Source organism: Parus major, chromosome 7 (genome assembly GCF_001522545.3).
Source record: "Parus major isolate Abel chromosome 7, Parus_major1.1, whole genome shotgun sequence".
In the NCBI taxonomy this organism is placed as follows: Eukaryota; Metazoa; Chordata; class Aves; order Passeriformes; family Paridae; genus Parus; species Parus major.
This window is the reverse complement of record NC_031776.1, coordinates 17,827,893-17,847,092: the sequence shown is the minus strand read 5'-3', so window position 1 is coordinate 17,847,092 and position 19,200 is coordinate 17,827,893. Positions and strand designations below refer to the sequence as shown.

The 19,200-nt window shown below is 35.8% G+C and overlaps 1 protein-coding gene across 3 annotated transcripts in view; it reads right to left on the bottom strand.

The window, feature by feature from the left end:
* Positions 1 to 963: 963 nt before the first annotated feature.
* The window catches only part of TLK1 (tousled like kinase 1), a 67,117-nt gene continuing 48,880 nt past the window's right edge, over positions 964 to 19,200 (bottom strand). For all 3 annotated transcript variants that reach the window (XM_015634248.3, XM_015634250.3, XM_015634247.3), the window contains exons 12-21: positions 18,211 to 18,277; positions 14,505 to 14,602; positions 11,335 to 11,416; positions 10,986 to 11,077; positions 10,810 to 10,899; positions 10,028 to 10,197; positions 8,607 to 8,742; positions 6,039 to 6,150; positions 5,642 to 5,749; positions 964 to 2,714 (exon numbers count right to left, since the gene is read on the bottom strand). In XM_015634248.3, the coding sequence (XP_015489734.1) occupies positions 2,538 to 2,714; positions 5,642 to 5,749; positions 6,039 to 6,150; positions 8,607 to 8,742; positions 10,028 to 10,197; positions 10,810 to 10,899; positions 10,986 to 11,077; positions 11,335 to 11,416; positions 14,505 to 14,602; positions 18,211 to 18,277 (1,132 nt within the window). In that variant the 3' untranslated portion in view covers positions 964 to 2,537. The remainder of the gene's footprint in view (positions 2,715 to 5,641; positions 5,750 to 6,038; positions 6,151 to 8,606; positions 8,743 to 10,027; positions 10,198 to 10,809; positions 10,900 to 10,985; positions 11,078 to 11,334; positions 11,417 to 14,504; positions 14,603 to 18,210; positions 18,278 to 19,200) is intronic.

The window sequence follows — 19,200 nt, the reverse complement described above, 5'->3', positions numbered from 1 at the left end:
AAGTCCTGAGGGCTCTTTGAAGAGTAATAAAAGACCAAAAGACACTTCTCACCTCGCTGGCGACTCCCCTCCCCGCCGACCACTCTGCCACACAACGTGGCTGAGGCGGCCTCGCTGCTGGGGCCCCAGGCTGGAGGTGCCGAGTCCCGCCGGGCCGCGGGAGCTGTGGGACCGGGAAGGGAGGCCCGTGGACCCGCCTCAGACCCGTGGTTTTGGCACGTTCAGGAGGACATTAAAGCTGAAGCAGGAACACGCAGGATGCTTTAAATTCCAAAACATGCTATCCTTTTCGGGGTTGCCGATTTTAAAAGACGCGGCCACCTCTCAGGCTGCCGGGCGGGTGGCAGCGGCACGGGGTTCCCTGGGCCGCGCTGCTCCGGCGCCTGCACTGCCACCATGCACCCCTCGACTTCCCACGAGCAACAACAGCACCTCTCAGAAAGTCAAAATATTGACCAGCCTCCACGAAATAAAAACACGGTTCACACTATCCAACGTGGGGTAGACCCCTCTATTCAATTGCAGTTACCAACATGCAGAATAAGAAGGAATGAAATCTAATGTGTACTTACAGCTATAGCACATTCTTCTTGAACTCTGCACTCGGTCTTGTGCTGTAGAGTGGAAAGGATGGAGTCCCAGTATTCCGAGTCTAATTTTCTATTAGTTCTATACTAATCTTATCTCACAGCTCAATTATTTTTAAAAGGATCACTGAAATACTTACAAGCTGTTACTGTGCAGTCTATTCAATCAAATGAAGTTTTGGTTACCTCATCATGACAGAAGTTTTAAGTTTCATGGAATCTCACCCTTTCACCTCCAGTGTCACTTAAATTAATTATTGTATTATTGGCTTTTTGTATGTAATTGAGAAGAGTTTGCTTTAAATATTTTCATGTTGCTCACTGATGATTTTGTGATTTGCCCTGTGCTGAAATGTAAAAAGACACTATGAAAACCTTGAAATTTCAACTGCCGTTGTTTATTACTGTTTTGGCTACATTCTCTACAATTTCAGCAGCATCTTAAAGAGACAGTTAACATTTCTTTATATACAATGAAAACAAAATGGCTTGCAAGATCAGAAACAAGAGCAACAGTTTAACTGTACAATACTAAATGAAAACCTGTGGTAATACAGCCTCCTCTTTCTGCAACATGGACAAAATTACATATAGGAATTCAGCATCAAGAATGGGACAGTAAAAAGAATAGTGAACAGAAGAGAGATACACTGTTCTGAAAAATAAGTTTCTACCATACAAGGCAGTTAGAAAATGTTTCACATTTTAAAATATCTGTACAAGCCACAAGAAACATTTCCTTGTTGATAGGAACTTCCAGAAATAGAGAATAACCATGAGCAACTTCTACATCTATTATCAATGCGCTCTGCAGGACGAGAACGCAATAAACTGACTTAACTGTACTGTATATTGCCAACACAGATCTGCTTTACATGCCTTGATTGTTAACGGATTGCCTGCTCTCAATCTCTTGTACAGTTGACTCGCACCTTAAGGAGGTCATTTGACTCTTGTAAAAGTAAAAGCAACATCATTTAGCAGCAATTAAAAGCGCCTTGAGGGAGACTTAAAAAAAATACAATATCCAATTAGAAAAAGCCATACTTTAAACATTTGTACAGGAATAAGTTGCTGAAATTTAACTGAAAATGTGACATCTGTACAACAATTTACAATAGAGCTAGAAGGGAATTTATCATTATTCCTGCATAGAACATTATACATGACCTGTTTGCATTTGGTTTCATACTGTTGCTCGCTTTTATTAGAAGCCTGGAAGGTTTCACAAGTTTCAACACCACAGCAAGTACTTTCAAAAAACTGAACAGATTTCAAAATTAGCAATCTATTTGAGAAATAAGTACCAGGAATTCCGTATCACCCTTCCAATCTAAATTCAGTGGAACACCACCACATTTTTGGAGGTACAAGCCTGAGTAGCCAAATAAAATACTCCAATTTTATTTGAGAAATCTGATGCTGAAAATTATCTTTCACCGTCTCACACTCCTTACTTTGGTTTCGAAAGATCAATGTCTTGGACAGATGGCAGTTCATTTAGTTTATATCCAGGCACAAAATTTTTTCCTGTGTTTTCAAATTTGCTCACTACACTTTTTTATTTAAATAATGAAAAACTACCCTTCATGTTAGAACTTTCCAGTATCCACCAAATGTACTTTAAACTATTAAAAAGATTATTTACAATGTTCCCCAGAAAAAAACTAAAAACCTTTTCTTCAGTCTTAAACACAGTATACCTGTTAGTTTGTAACAGGAAGTGTCATCCTTCATCCTTCAGTGTTTAACGGTGTTTCTCAGAAGGGTACATTTATTCACAGTCCATGATCCATTCCAATCATACAAATTACACTATGTAGGAGGACTGCAGTCTGAAAACACAGTTATCAAACTTGTCCTGTGTAAAAACACTCAAATGCTTTCAAGCTCAAGTCTGCATCTGAAAACTAAACAAAGGTATCATCCCATTCCTCAGCTGGAGAAATTTCAGTACGAAATAATGCTTGAAGTAGGTGGTGTAGGGGATGCTGCTAGGCCAGTCATATGCAAGTTTCCTGAAGAATTTGATCTCCTCATATGAGGGAGAAGATAAGGATCATTAGCCAACTGGTGGACATCAAATCTATCCTCTTTTCGGTATGCTAAACAGCGTCTGATAAAGGCCTAGAAGAGAAATGTAGAAAGTTACAGTAACATTCTAAATACTCACATTTGCTTTCAGGCAAATAGGCAAATCCTCCTGGATTAAACTAGCTTCTAAACAAAATTCTTGCTCTTAAATAATTTACTTCAAATGACAATGTAACATTTTACTGCTGAGCCTACTGAAGAAATGTAACATCATGGCAGAAAAAAAAAAAAATCAGGAAATTAAAACTGGCTTAGAATAATCACACTTCAAATATGTATTTCCATGTTTAGGAACTACATTTACAAGTAAAACATTAGCATCTCATCCAATTAGATTTTTGCATGTTTTATGCCTGAACAGACTAACAAAAACCAGGAGCAAGTGTCAGAGGATTGAAAAAGATGTTTCTACTTTCTCCAATGAGCTTCTAATACCATTGAGTAGGGAAGAATAGGGAGACGATGCAAAGACAGAGTTTCAATGCTTTAGCTGACTTTTGAAAACAGGTATTTCCACATGTGTCATGAGGGTATAGCAAAACATGAAATTGATATTGCTGGCTGTCATGCTCAATAGGCATTATACAAAGAATATTTAGGAAACCACTGCCATGCTGAAACTCTCTTCCCGTGAAAAAAAAAATCAATCACACCTGCTTAAAATTATCTAACCAATTGAAAAACTCTGCAGCTAAATTCACTATGTCATCCCTACACTTAGGTCCATAAGGTGTATGCCAATCATTCTGTGCTGAAAGTTTCTGTCATGTCTTATGTCTAGCACACACAGAACATTTGGTCTCCTGAGAGCCTAGGCTTCAACATTTAATGATAGAAAATCCTTATTATTGCTACAGAACTGATTAGCACATCATTACTTAATTTAGAACTTAATTTAAAAGAATTACATATAGCTTCTTTGATAAATCTGCTCAGCTGTTTGTTCTCTGCTGCAATTAAAAAATTGGAGATTAAAGGAGAAATCTGTGATACAAGTTTCAAAGAATCATGTTAGAATTTACTTCTATCATTTGTATATCCAGCATGAAAAAGGTACAATATAAAAATCATGCACATGTTAGTAGATATTCACATGTTCTTGGATATTACAGATTTTAATAAAATTCTTCACAGTGAAACTTTCAAAACAAATGAACTGTAAACAGTTATTTGCAAGATCCTCAGAGTAACAGTTTGCGTCTAAAATGGTTTTAAAGTACTTCACAGTTTGTGGCACTGTAGCCACACTAGTGAGAAGCAAAGGAAACCACTGCACAAAATAGGAAACAGTGAGGAGGAATCAAAAGACAGTTACAGTCTGAAAACTAACTAACAATGTCATTTGAGGTTCGGTATTTATTTAATCTCCGTGTTTTCCAAATCAGAATTTCAGTTTACAAGCTGTTCTCTTCCAACTGCCAGACCTATAAATCTGAAAAATAATTTGGATTCTACATAGTAACTGTAAATAGTCTGTATTAAGAAGTTAGTCTGAAATTGCTTTGTAGAATTTTCACCAGATAATAATTTCTCCATCTCCTTCACAACTATCATGGCAATGGTTAATGAGTGGAGAATACTGGAAATTTATTTTAGTCTTTCAAACAAACAGAGCATGCAAATACACAGAGAATGTAAAAAGCTGCCATTTCTCCATGCTGAACAGTCTATTCTTTCCTAACATTCTCTGTATAAAAGCTTATACAAATGTACAAAAACTACAAATGACAAAGAAATGAGAAGTTAAAAGACATATAAACTCTCACTATGTAAAGGTATCAGTAACAAGATGTGCATTTGTCAACTGCATTCAAGGGGTAGTTTCTTCAAATGCCAGTGAAAAACCAACAGCAAACAAAAACCTCAGTAAAATCCCCACTCCCCCAATTCTAACTACAATTCATCAACCAGTTCTTCATAACCTTAACTGTAGCTCTCTCACTAACACTACTTTTAGAAAATATAATGAACGGAAATATACCACCACTTGGAACAGCAAGTTTATGTACCCAAAAGACTTACATTCTTGGGAAGCTATTGCCTCTAGAAATACATTTCCTTTCCTTTTAATCTTTAGAAGCTGAATCTTAACATTCCTAAATTTTTGGCATCTTGTGTCCCAATTCTAAGCATGTTTAATTAATTGCTGAAACTTGAATAAGCATTTTATTATCTTGGCATTTTTTTTCAACGAGTACACCTATTGCATCTGGTTATGAATATATCTTTCAAAAATTGGGAGAGTTTTTATAAGCAAGTAACATATAATATTTTCTTCCACTTTCACATAATTGGATTTGTGTTACAGATGCTTATAGTAGTAATCATTTGGGAAACACCTTAATCCGTTTCTGAAAAGACAGTGTGTGTAGAGGAATTGACACCTTTGTGGGAGAGCAACTATTTTGACAGTTTTACTTCCTGAATCAGCATCAAAATATCTTCTAGATTCTTGATCTCAAAAATTCATATTTCTTAACTCAGATTTAAGTCAATACACACATACTATGACCTTTCAAGGGGAAGAATATTAGAGGTCATATCCTTCAGGCACCTGGTAGTCAAGTTGTTCTAGCCAATAAGGCTGCAGAGAATAACATCCACTACTTTCAGAAAGAGCTTGCTACCGTTAGCAGCAGCATTTCACAAGAACTTCTAGTGAAACAGCCTGAATGAGACACATAAGGTCCTCTGGGAGAAAGTAAAGCAGACAATTTTTGAGGTGGCCTACTTAAAAACCACTTGCAAATTCCTGGAATATATATATACAGTTTTGCTTTGAAGTACATGATTTTGAGATGTCCCAGAATAAGGTTGCTTAAATAAAAACATCCGAATACTAGTTCTCAATTTTGTTTTTCTACACACTTAGTTATTATGTCCCATAGCATTCCTGGGTTAACAACAATTTTACAGCTGAATCCTTTAATGTTTTACTCAGAGATTATAGTAAAAGTTACCTTGGCTTCATTGCTTACAACAGGTTTGACAGGGAATTGGACTTCTGTGGCTTTTAATATTGTATTTTCTTGTAAGATATCTTGCTGTGATTGATTGTGGCCAAATGGCTGCAAAACAAGCACATGATTTTTTTCAGGAGATTTATCCAACTACTTTGATTTCATGAATATTTATGCTATACTAAGTTGTTGCAGTGTTAATACAAACTGCCAACTATTCTGCAAATAAAAAAGTTACAGCAAGATTTTCTGATTTTTTGCAAACTCAACATACACCACCAAAAAGTAACACAAGTAATTTTCCATGTAGATTCATGTCTTTATGAATGTAATTCACAGTCTACTGAGAACAGGCACCTATACTAAAACTCCTTAGATTTTCTGAAGTTTTCCTTACCTTTCTACCATAAAGGCATTGGAAAAAGATTACTCCAACTGACCACACGTCAACCTTATTAGAAATCTTTGGTGGCTCTTTGCCAACTACAAAACACTCTGGAGGCAAGTACCTGGAAATCAAAACAGGCATTTCAGTCTGTAAGTATGGCATTATTAGAATGTGCTCAATTATCAAACTGTACAAACACCTCACCTACACATCTCTGAGCTTTTGACAACTGTACAGTTGCCCTACAATCCGCATCCCAACACCTTGCAGCCCACCAAAATGGGTATTACAGTTTTTGTACAGTTAGTCAAATAGAGGGGTCTATTTCACAGAAGCACAAATAGAAACATTTTTTTACCTAAACTGCCAATTATCTTTTTTTTAAAAAAAATTGGGACCCCAGGTTAAATATGAAGCCATCTATCAAAGCAAGAAAAGATGAAAGTCAAATAGGGCATTTTACAGCAAGACCTGGTTAGGAATCAAAGAAAATGCAGATATGGCTTAAAGAACCTTTACCCAAGTTTTTAGGAAAAATATTAACATTTCCCAGAGTGGTATATGATAGACAGAGGTGATTGTTATTTCTGTCCCTATATTCTGCAGAAAGAGAACTTTACTTAATGAAAGTTGAGGAAGTTCCCATGCCATTTCTGAATTACAGAATAACTGTTAAAATGGTATTTCCTTTACCAAGCAAACAAAACCTTCCAAATTTATTCATTTAAGGGCAGTCAAGTTTTATTGACTGTAATACCTAAAACTTAAAAAGGTAAAAAACCTATTAGGGCAACTACAGAACAGGCATTCTTTTGTCAATAACATATAAGACTTAAATATAAACTTTCAAAAAATATTTGTAGAAATCGGTAGAAAAATGAGATGCAAATTCAACCATTTAAATAGTATCACAAACTCTCTTCTGGAATACTTGTCTACAATTCTGATTATCACAATCAAGACAAGTGATCTTAAAGTGATACAAATGCAAAGAAAGTTACCAAAATGATCTGAAGAATTGATAGCCTACAGCTCAGGGGGAAAAAAGTGAAGGCTACAAAAACACCAAGGAGCAAGTACTAGAAAAGGAGCCACAACCAACTTGAGGGAGGACAATGTTAGCACAGGAACAAACAAGTATAAACTGGCCACAAATATACACAGTCTGTAAATTAGAGGATTAGGTTTCTAATGATCAGAGAACTGAGGTTACAGAAGACACTGCAAATCAGATTACTGGGCCCAAAACACTAACTAATTTAATATAAACATCTAGAAGTTTACCGAAGAGATTATATAAACTAACTGCCTGGGAAGGCAGGTAACTGGACCCAGTGACTGAGGAAATCCCAGGGCTATGCTGCTGACAGTTTGTGTGATGTTCTCTGAACAGACTCATTCCCAGCCTCAAACTCACTCCAAGTATTTCCCTCCCTAATGAAGATTTTGGGCTCAGAGAAAGCATGAATTAGAAATGCAGAGATTCATTATGAATCTATAATGATTTCAGATCTTTTTTTACTTTTAAGTTTGTAGCACCACTAGTGCCTGAGGCATTCTAGATAAAATCCAAAATCCAAAATTTTTCTGATATATATTCCTAAAATAAAACATTTAAACTGGTGTTTAAATTGGTAAAACATTAAAAAGAGTAGCAAAAACCTAACACTTCTAAAATGCTTCAACTTGAGTAATCATTTTTTTTACAGCATATTCACAGTGGCATTTGTGGAAGAGTATGTATTCCCTCTTCTAAAAACTCTGAAGGAAAAGGAATAAACTTTATTACATACAACTCCTGAATATGGGAAGAGGTGTAAAGCAAATGGCAATGACACTGGCTTCTCTGTAGAGCAAATGACTTGTAACAACCTGGTCAGTACAGGACTTCTAATCTACCCACCCTGACACAACCAGCACATACCCTCTAAGAGCAGGCTCTAAGCCACAGAGCTCTAAGAGCTACTGTGCCATGAAGAATCCTGCATCTTTAGAGACCAAATTCTAAAACCAGATTTTCTGTAAGCAATGAAATGCTTATTATCATTCCTATGCCTTGGCAGCTCTAAAACTCCAGTGTTTTGCATGAGCACACAAGTACACAAAGTAAATCACAGCTGTTGAGCTGTCATTAACCTTTAGGAAGGAAGAGTGAATACTCATTTGTCCTAAGGACATTACCTGCTGGTAATCCCTGTTCTACAATTTCCAAGTACTAAGCACCCACACTTAATCATTATAGCTCTGTCAAATGTCCTCAACCACCAGGAGCCAAAGATTAAATACCTGCTTCTTCAGAGAAAATCACATTTCTAAATCACAGTGATCACCTCTACATTTATTTATATATACCTATTTATAAACAAATAAATAACTCACACACTTTCTTTACTTGTTAATGTTACTTTTCTAACATTTGGGAATATCGACATCACAGCACTGCACAAGACCTTTGTTTGTTATCCATGTTAACATTTTTAGTCCTAGCTGTCTTTCCAAATTGGCTTTATAAGACAGCATTTATAAAATCTGAACAATGATCCAAAGTCTAAACAGCAAAATCAAACCAGGCCTTACCAGTAAGTTCCTGCTCCCTGGGAAGTCAAATCCATTCCATCCACCCCATAGCTATCATCATCCATTATTTTGGACAGACCAAAATCAGTAATTTTTATTTCTCCACATGCTGTTCCATCTACAAGAAGGATATTACCTATTCAGGAAAAAAAAACAAAACAACCAAATTTCAAAAAAGATAACACAATGCTTTATTTTCAACACCTGGTCCAGTTTTCAAGAACATCTAACTTCATGAGGGTAAATGACAATTTTACAGAATCAGAGACTCAGAACCACAAAACAGTCTGGGTTGAAAAGGACCCATGACCAAACCCATAGCCTTGCTGTTATTAGCACCACACTTGAACCAACTGAGATACATTAACATAATCTTTAGATCCTCAAGTATAGAGTAACTTGACTATGACAAGTGTCTGTGGAATTTCAGCATCTCTCTAGATTACCATCATGATCTGAAATGGCCCTCTCAGCTGGGAGCTGGCTGGTCAGCAAAGAAACACCAAAATGAGTGAGAAAACATCAGAAAGCAGCAGAAAACTAGATACAAATAAGTTCCATTATTTTTCTGCCAGAACAAGCCCTACACTACAGTTTTCAGAGTTTGCACATGCCACAAAATTGTGCCAAGAAATTGCCGCAATCCTACAAATCTTACTCCATGTGTTAAAGTTGTACCATAATTTCTCAATATAAAAATTATTTGATCAAGTTCCTCCGAGAACAAAAACTAATGAGACTAAGAATACATTCTGTACAATTTCATAAGACAAGAGAAACCTGTATGAACAGTTTATTACAGAACAGAAAGCAAACAGTCTGGCACTAAGAATTACTTTACAAACCCCCCACTTGGAAGTGTAGCAGATTAAAGCACATGAAGAATATAAGCATCATTCATGCAAGATGGTAAAACAAAGGCCATGGAATCAAAACAAATATTGTTTATAAAAATATTTATTATTCATTGTTAAGAGAACTCTCTGTAAAGTTCTGTTTTGGAGTACTTATGCTGGGATACTGAAAGTGATTGATTACGTATTTACAGGTTTAAAAAAAACATATGGAAGAAATTAATTACACATCAGCATTCCACAATCACCAGACAGGATTGAGTCTACTAATGATCTTATCTGTTTATACTGCTAACTACCAATGCATGTATCTATTAGCTATGTGATTTTTTTTCCTACAAATTCAAATCAAAATAATGCAAAGTAGAAAAGCTGTAACAAATATTTTCCACAGAAAAGGCAGATGATTCTGGCAATGAGATTCTGAAGAAAAATACATACTTTTTCCAGTTGTTTACAATAACCCTGACACACAGAAGATAACACTGGCATTTTCAGGCATGAATTACAAACAAAATAAAGTATAAAAAATAAATTACATTCTCAATCATAACATTTCTCACTTGCCTGGTTTAAGATCATAGTGTATAATAGGGGGCTTGATCTCATTGAGATACCGTAGTGCATTTACTATTTGCATTACAATGGACCTAGCTTCTTTCTCTGACATCAATTTATGTTGCTTGAGATAGAAATCCAAGTCATTGCCTTCACAGTATTCTAAAACCGTGCAAAACCTAGGGTAGAATTTAGAGAGACAAAATGAAAGAATGTATCATACTGCACAATCAGAAACAGACATGACAACCTAGTTTCATTCTGACAAGTTTAAGAATGGCTGCCTGAATATTAAAATATATGAATGAAATTGTTCATAGAACACATGGTGTAACAATTAAATTAGGAAAATTGATGTAAATCAGAACATTCATACTCACTAAAAGAGAGAATGCATCCATATGGATGACAAATTAAGAAAAGCCTCTTTATTTATAGTAGACACATTTCTCAAAATCAAAATACGTTAACTATCCCTTAAGATGTGACAATTGCATGCCAACAGGTGCAGCCCAGTCACCAGGGGCTACACCTAGACTAGTAATGTGCCCGATGTCATTTAGTCTTGGAAAATTGTCTAAGGCCTTTCAATGCCAGTCAGGTGTTGCAAACACTCTCTTCATCACCTTACAGAAGGCCTGTAATACTTAGCAGATGAAATTCTGCAACTAGTGTGGGGTTTTTAAAACTGTTTTGGCTGAAAGCAAGAAAATGTGTTATTTTTGTTCAAATACTCTTCATTTCTGTTTATCTAATATACAGCACTAAAATCCTTGCCAAGTTCTACTTACGTATCTGTATCCAGGGAGAAGTAGTCATACAGTTTAACTATTCGGGGGTGATCCAGTTCTTTGTGTATTCTATACTCTCTGCAGGCATGTCTAAAAGAAGATGGATATATTAACCTTCTACAATCAATGAAATGCTATTAAGCTTAACATTTGAAGCATAAGTAATTAATATTTACTTGTGGTAGTTTTCTTTCTTTTCATCCCTCCAGCTTTTGTTAAGCTGGTGAATCTTCACAGCAGCATATCTTTGTTCATAAAGATCAAAAGCCTAAAAAAGAAATGCATGAATATGGCAAAGTTATAACCAAAGGTGATTAAAAATAACACCCAATAAAGTGAGGAAAAAAGCTGGCATGTAATTCACAAGCCTATTGACAAGGCTACTGTCATGCTATCTCCCCTCCACAGGTTAATTGAAGCCTGGTCCATTACAATCCCTCTACTTAATTAGATTCCCTTTTGTCAGCCCCCAAATTAAATGTACATGGCTCAAAAATTAGATTTATCAGACTCAACAAACTCTACCTTGTATACTTCACTGAAGCCACCTCGGCCAAGTAAATGGAGTAACAAATACCGTTCATTCAATGTGGGGTGATCTTTAAATCTTGAAAGAAAAAAAAATTGGTTTATTCTGTGCATACAAGCAGCACCTAAAATGTAAATTTCTTAGATTTACTTACCAAATAAAGTTTTCTTTTTAGAAACAACATGCAATATGCTGAGCAACATTACACCACAAGAAATCTTATGACACAACTGTACAACATGACCAATTTCAGTACCTTTAGACTATTTAGTTTACACATACTATCACAACACTCGTCAGCACAGTCAATCCTGGCAAACATTTCGTTATTTTTCTCTTTTTTTTTTTTTTTGAGGGTAAGAAAAGTGTGCTTAAATTTAAACATGTGATACATGGGTCTGTGTTTGTTGTGCCAAATTTTAGAGAAGACTCACACCTCAACTTTCTGGAACAGACAACAATTCTTCCAATTTCACACAAAACATGACCAGATATGTTATATATTACTGACTCTTTTTTATATAATGCTAACAAGTTAAATCAGAAACAGCACTATGGGGAAAAACACATGTAAGAACTATCTGCTCACACTCTAAGCAGAAGCAAAATGAAAACACGTCTTCCAAATACAAAATAATGCTACTGGACTAAGAAAAAGGGCCATACTCTCTCTCCTAAAAGATATAGAAGACAAATGACATTCTTCCATCCAATCAGTGGGAAGGGATCCGAATATTCAAAACATTCTTAGTACAACAATGAGACGCAGCAAAAATCTGAGGCAAGCTGCCAGTTATATTCCATAGAAAACTTCGAAGAAGAGTTTAGGGCCAGTCTGCCAATAGCTCATCCCATCCTTCCATACTCTCTACAGTTTTTGAAGTATGATCATAGGTAGTCAAGTATTTGAGAGAAGATGCATATTCTTGCTTACTGTGCGACTTTTAGAAATAAAACTTTCCTCTGAATTCACTATAAAAATATATATTTCAACACTACTTTTTTTTAAAGAAACCATAAACTAATTACTAATAAGCAATGAATATATTCAGTGTGGAAGAAAAACAAATTTAGAAGCAGCATCATTAGGCATTTGATGTCATGTGACCAAGTAGCCCAATGTTTTTTTCATGTTTCTTCTATTACATGTATAGCTGTAGTAAGGCCAATCTTGTGAATCTTACCACCTTCCCTCTCCACTGCTTGCTAATCTGTGTGGCTCTCCATGGCTCAGAATCTGTACCCCAACATCATGTGGGCTCCAAAGCCAGACAGGGAAGCCCTAACCTGTACCCTCAACTTGTCTCATAATTCCAGCACAGTTCTAGACACACAAGTTTACCCATGGGTAGATGGACTTGTTGCTAGAAAAAGAAAATGGGCTTAGCTGGAAGCGGAAATCCCGACAGGATTTGAGTCAGAATCCAGCAGCTGCTTTGGCTGAACTCTCTCCCTTACCAAACAGCCACCAAGACATGTTAGGAAAGAGAGCAGGGGCTAAAGACCTAAATTATTTCTCTATTGCTTCTCTCTTCCACATGATGACTATAAGCTATGGCTTGGCCACTTGGTAAATACTTGTCTAAACTCCCACAAAAACATGAACACAGTTTAAAGCTTTTCATTCTGTACCACAAAATGTGTTAGCATTGACTGCAGATGATGAATAGTGAAGCTGCACCATTCTGCTTGTCCATGTCCTGTAACTGTTTTCAGCTGTAACTAACTTGGACATTCTCTGCCCCAAATATGCAGTATTTTCATAGTCAAAGCCTGTCATTTCTCTCTGCCACTTATTTCTTATTGTTTAAGGATCCTCTTTTTTAAAAAAGCCTAAACCTATCCTAATGCAAACACTGAAGATTTCAAAAGGTTGTCATTTAACCTGCTTGTTTATTTGTTGTAGGACATCTATTTTAAAACAATATTGTATATTTTTATTTTAAAATATATTATATACTTTTTAAAACAAAATACTCTGCCATCAACATGTAAGTATCAACACCTATTATTCTTCATGCCCAAAACACTAAACAATTTATCTATCAATTAGCACTAAAGCCACATAGGAACAAAAAATTTCTGTATTACTGCCTGGCAGTAATCAGAACAGCTAGGCACAATTTCACATCTTTTTCTTTTAATATTTAAAAGCCTTAGTGTATGTATAATTCTATTGTGTCTAAAAAGTAAAAAAATAAAATCTTGAAGGCTTAAGGATACTTAAGGATACTTACTGATACTGTTTCATAAACATGTGTAAAAAGTGAGAAGTCCAGGCCTATCATGTCCTTCCCCCTGTCTCATTCCACCCTTGCATTGCCCTCTCTCCTCATGGCAGCCTAAATATTTTTGCAACTGGGCAAAGAACTAGACCAGGAAATTGATCCTGGATTAAAATTAATCCAGGGAAATAAACCACAGGAGCTGGTTTTAATTTGTATTGATTTCCAGCATTGGTTCAGTACAGAAATGCCACTGCAAGCACGTGAAAGTAAACAGGGCTAACTAAGTAGCCAGGGACAGGCAGAACCAGTTCCTTTCAGGCAACAGCACCAGCTGAAAGTGTTGGTGAAACTGTAGTGTCTGTATTTGCCATCATGGAAAACAGGCTTAATTCTTTAAGTTACCTAATTATTACTTTCAAAACTACACAGTAACAGTTCATATTATGTAGCAATTTAACTTGTGATACACTGTCATTCAGGGTGAAATACAGAGTGACAACATAATATGCATATTCCTCCTAGGTACCTATACCTAGTAGCTATGGAATCACAGTACCATAAACACAAAACTTATTTTAAGTGCAGCACAAAATTGCTGCTGGTGCATCAAACCTCCCTGCCATTTTCTTGCATTATTATCAACTAAGTGAACTGCATTGTTATCTTACAAGTGTTTTTTTTAACTTAGTAGTCTAGCAAGTTTCAGCTCTTCACTATAAGCTAAGTATGTTATTTCTTGCATTTTCAACAAGAACATTAATAAATTTACCAAACTAAGAAATTTTAGTTAAGTTTAAATAAATTGGTTTTTAAAATACATATATAAATATAGAGAACCAAAAAGAAATTATGAACAAGTCTCTCTTCTATAGGTAAAATATGATATTAGAGAATTACTTCAAAAAAACACATGCAAAATTAAAACAGTAAAGTCTTACTGTGAATTATCTTCATTATTTATTCTTTTCAGTTCTCTTATGTGAAGATTCCTAACTCTTTCCAAACGTTCAAGTTCTGCTTGTATTTCAGCTTCCTCCTGCAAATGAAAAGAAGGAAATATAAAAGCTCATTTACTTCCCATTTGAAAAGGGTATTTTTACCCCTGCATCAATACTAGTGGTGATGGAGGAACATTACATTATAAAACCCTGCTGAACTAGAAGAAAGCACTGCTTTTCTCTTAAAGCCAGAAAAATTCAGAAAGATAAGGCAAAAGCCTGTTTCAAGAAATGTTTCTGTTCATGAACCCACAGGTAATGGGATGTTCGTGGTTTTGTTCTGCACTGTAGGGATGCTATTTGAAATGAGAGGCAGCTGGGTTTTGTACCTCAGCCAAGGAGATAAATTATCTGGGAAGCAGTCTGAAATTGATGTACAAAAAAAGAAAAAACTGAGATATGGGCAATTATAGATTCTGTACAAACCGACAGATTAAGAAAAGACATGTAAAATATTTTAAGGCTGAAGTACAAATCAAGTAAAAGAATAAAAGAGCACATCATTACAGCAGAAACATTTTAAAGGTGCTGATACAAGACACCAAAACCAATCTAATTTGAAAATATTTTTCCATTTGTATCTCATTAAAATTACAAATGAAGAATGTGTATTGCATAAGATTTTAAGTGCAACTTCAAAAGAAGCATGTCAGGTAGGAGCACATTCCTTAACTGATTTCAGCACTTAATTTTACCTCATCTTTATACTATGCATTAGGAAACAACAAAATAATTATTTATTCAGGTCCTCTGAATCAATCAATCAATCATAAAGATTTGACAATGCCTGATTTGTGGAAACCTAGGTATCTACACTCAAACTGAGAAACATACTAATTGAAAGATATTGTAGACAGGGATATATTGATTTCAGAGTTAGTGCCTCTAGAACTTTGAAAATTTGAAGAAAGAGGAGACAAAATTAGTCCATATCAGAAAGCTCATAATTATGGAATCATTTTAGCTGAAAAGGAAAGAAGCCTGGCATCTGATACATATTTTTTTAGTAGCAGCACCCATCATCACCTCTTGTTATTTTGGCACAGCCTTTTGCACAGCCACATGGTATATCAAACTGGAATACTAATCAATCTTTTCTTTAAGAGGAAAAAAGCCAACAAAACAGAAGAAAAGAAAAAAACAAACTAGCATCACAAAGAAAAATAAATACATATTTGTTTTTTGAAAGAAGCTAGATTAGTTCTCCAATCCAATTTATTCTGACTGCACAACCTGGTGGTGCTGGTAAAAGCAACAGGGCAACAAGCCATGGGCACAAGGGGATGGAGGCACAAGTCAGCAAGGTAGAGAGAAAATGTCATAATGATAGAGTATTTTCATAAACCCATATCCTGAAGAAGCAACTCTATTTGTGTGATCTAAAACTTGAATTAAATGACCACATATCCAATGAATTGAGGAGTCTGGACTAGATTATTTCAGTAAATACCCTGAAACCATCTCCATAAGCAATAGAAAAAACTTCTCATCGCAAAACAAGACATGAGATTAACCTCCATGGAGGACATGAAAATCAAATTGCTAATAATTTAAAACCTGGACTAAGTAGCACTAATCTGACAGCAGATCTGGGTGGACCATTTATTTTTCCTAAAATACAAGTTGGGTTTTTTCCTGTTTATATAAACTCTTTTTTTCTATATTCAGACGCATCCCTGCAGTTCTCTGTTAAACGCCCTGAAATGATAGGCAGTTCCTCATAATTCGGTATTCCTTTATAAAGAATTTTAGTCCTTCTCCCCTCACAAAAGGCCACACACTTATACACACAATTGTCTATGTTCTTCCCAAAGGCTAACAAAAAAAAAAAAATAAAATCCATCAGTTATGCCTCTTTTGGACCTTTTTGTTCATATATTATGCAATTCAGTGGCTCTCAAAATGTGGTTCATAGGCCAATGTTACTCCAAAGAGAACTGGCTGGTTGCATTGTTTCCAGCTGTTATTTAGGACACTCAGGCTGTGAATACCTTTAAGCAAGAATGAACCAGCTTAGCTGCCTCAGGTCACTGCTATATAAAAGGAAGTGAGAAAACAAGAGCCTCTCTCCAGGACCAAAGCAACTAGCTGGAAAAGAATTTCCTGGGTAGCAGTAGGAAAAAAAACTGGTGGTGGCAGCATGTACAGGGCACCAAAAATAAGAGCACCAGGAAAGCATCTCAAGAGTGAAAAGGAAGAGGAGCAGTCAGCAAAACAGCATATGCTGAACGACTGAGGAGGAAAAAAATGTAAATAGCAAAGAAGCACAGGGAAGAAATACAGCCATGTAAGATGAAGGTAATAAAATTTGTTTTCTTAGTTAATGACAATGTAAGAATGCATTTTTATTATTTTCTTCAGATATACTCAAGGTATGATTTGCTAAAAATAACATTTGTTTCCCCCTGGCATTTAGTCAAGGAATTTCCACCTTTTATGAAGTACTCCAGCATTGATGCTCAAGGTGAAACCAAAATTCCAGTATTAAATAACCCTTCAACAGTTTATTTCATCTATCATTTGAAATTCCCATTAGACTTCCATGAAGTTAAAGCATGGAAAAAAAACCTACAGAATTTCCCAACCAAATTTCATGTGAAGCTGGAGCTTCTAAACCATTAACAATGAAGAACAATGTGGGCAGTCTACTTCACTAGTGCCAGCAAATTATATGCAGATTTCCTACTACAGATTCAAGTACTTTCCTGTCATATTCTTTAGAAACAGCTGCAGCTTTTCTCAGGGGGCCCAGTTCAGCTTATTACAGTAGAATTTATAACAGGTGGCTTGTACATTTGAAGGGAACAGGCCTGAAACAGACTCTTGCAACATTTCAAGGGGAAAAACATTACAACCTGTTTTGACTCAACTCGGGAACTACTAGTACTATATGTACTAGTCAGCACATGTATGTCCTTTTGTTTCACTCTTACTGAGATATTTCTGTCTCCATCAACTGCCATTCCATTTTACAGGTTATTCCTCAAAATCTTTGCTTGAATGAGCAATAGTTTCTTCATATAATAATTATAGCACTACACAGATTTAGTAGAATGATGGGGTTCAAGAAAAAGTTTTTTCAGAAGTCAAAGACTAGAATAAAGTATCTGAGTGCAAAAATAATTTAAGACATATAAGAGGGCAGATTTTCCATGAAAGAAGAAAAGGTATATACTCTTATGATAGGTAATACACCAAGTGGTAAAACTGAAGTGAATAGTGCAGATGATGAAAATGTTATATTAATTCAGAAGTACAATGCTTGTCAATTGGACCTTTTTAAAGGCCAAAAAACAAAAATAAAAAGCCCATACATCAAACTTGGCTGGCTCACCGAGCTCTGAAACGAGAGCTCAGAAAGTGGAAGGGGAAGAGCAGGATGGGTGGCATCATCACTGTTAGCACTCTTAGAAGGATTTAAGGAACCAGTACAGTGTTACACTGGATGGACTCATTATTGCTCCCCTGTAATCCCAGCATTTATGAAAAGTTGCACATGCAGAAACAAAAGGAAGGCCACTATTAGGCATAAAGGAGTACAGCAATTTTAGTATTAGGTTTTTTAATCACACAGCTCTCAACAACCTATCTCTTCATTTTCATAGCAATAATTTTTATGAGTTTCATCATGATTAAAAAAACATACCTTTTTGAGATGTCCTAATCGAAGCTTGAAAATTTCCTCCTGTTCATGGTACTCTGCAAGAGTCAAACTGAAAAATGAAGCAATGTAATTATAGCTTTTATATGGTGGCAAACAAAACAACAGCATTTTTACTTAAAAACTACAGTATATCCAGTATCTTATTTACTGCCACTAGAAGTACATTTTTGAACCATCTGAACATCTTTGATTTGTCATTTCAGGGTCAAAACATACTTACACAATGCCTATATTTGGTATTGTGCAATATTAACTGTCTCTCCCACAGAACCATTTCAATTCTTCCAGACAGCCTGTTAATTACCTGTGTGCATCTTGAATCATGCCACCATCCCAGATTTTAGCTGATGCTAATCCACTGCTAGGTTCTCAACTCAAACGCATTCAGAAACTAGACAAGAATGGTAACACTGGATTTCTGAGCTGTGATTTAACAGACAGTAGTGCAAAGCCATACATCTCCAGTTCATTAGCACTACATTTTGCATGAAACCACAAATTCAGCTTTCAACTCACATGTGACTCTCTTGCTTGTTCTCTCTTTGCATCTTCCTTTTCTCAGCAATTTCTGATTGCTGAGAAAATAATTCAGTGGTCCCTCACTGTCTATAGACTTGCTCAAAGTCAGTTGTCATTAAGATATTCTGGACTGTTTGCACAGATTAGTAACTAAGAAACCTGTGAACTGACTGCATGCAGTATCCATCTGATAAACAAAAAAGACAAACCACACAAAAAATAAACCCAAGAGACTTAAGCTTCAGATTAAAAAACCATGCACCATATGAGGAAGAGAAACAGGGGATGGGGAAGGAGAAAGAGGTATGGCCTCCTTGAAAGAGTTCACACAAATCCCTATGAAAGTAAAATTACACTTCTCATTGTTTTGCCTAGACCTAATACTTCCTGCATGATATAAAGCTAAAACTCACAGTATAAAATGTTCTCACAAAGTCCATATTTCTGTGGGTT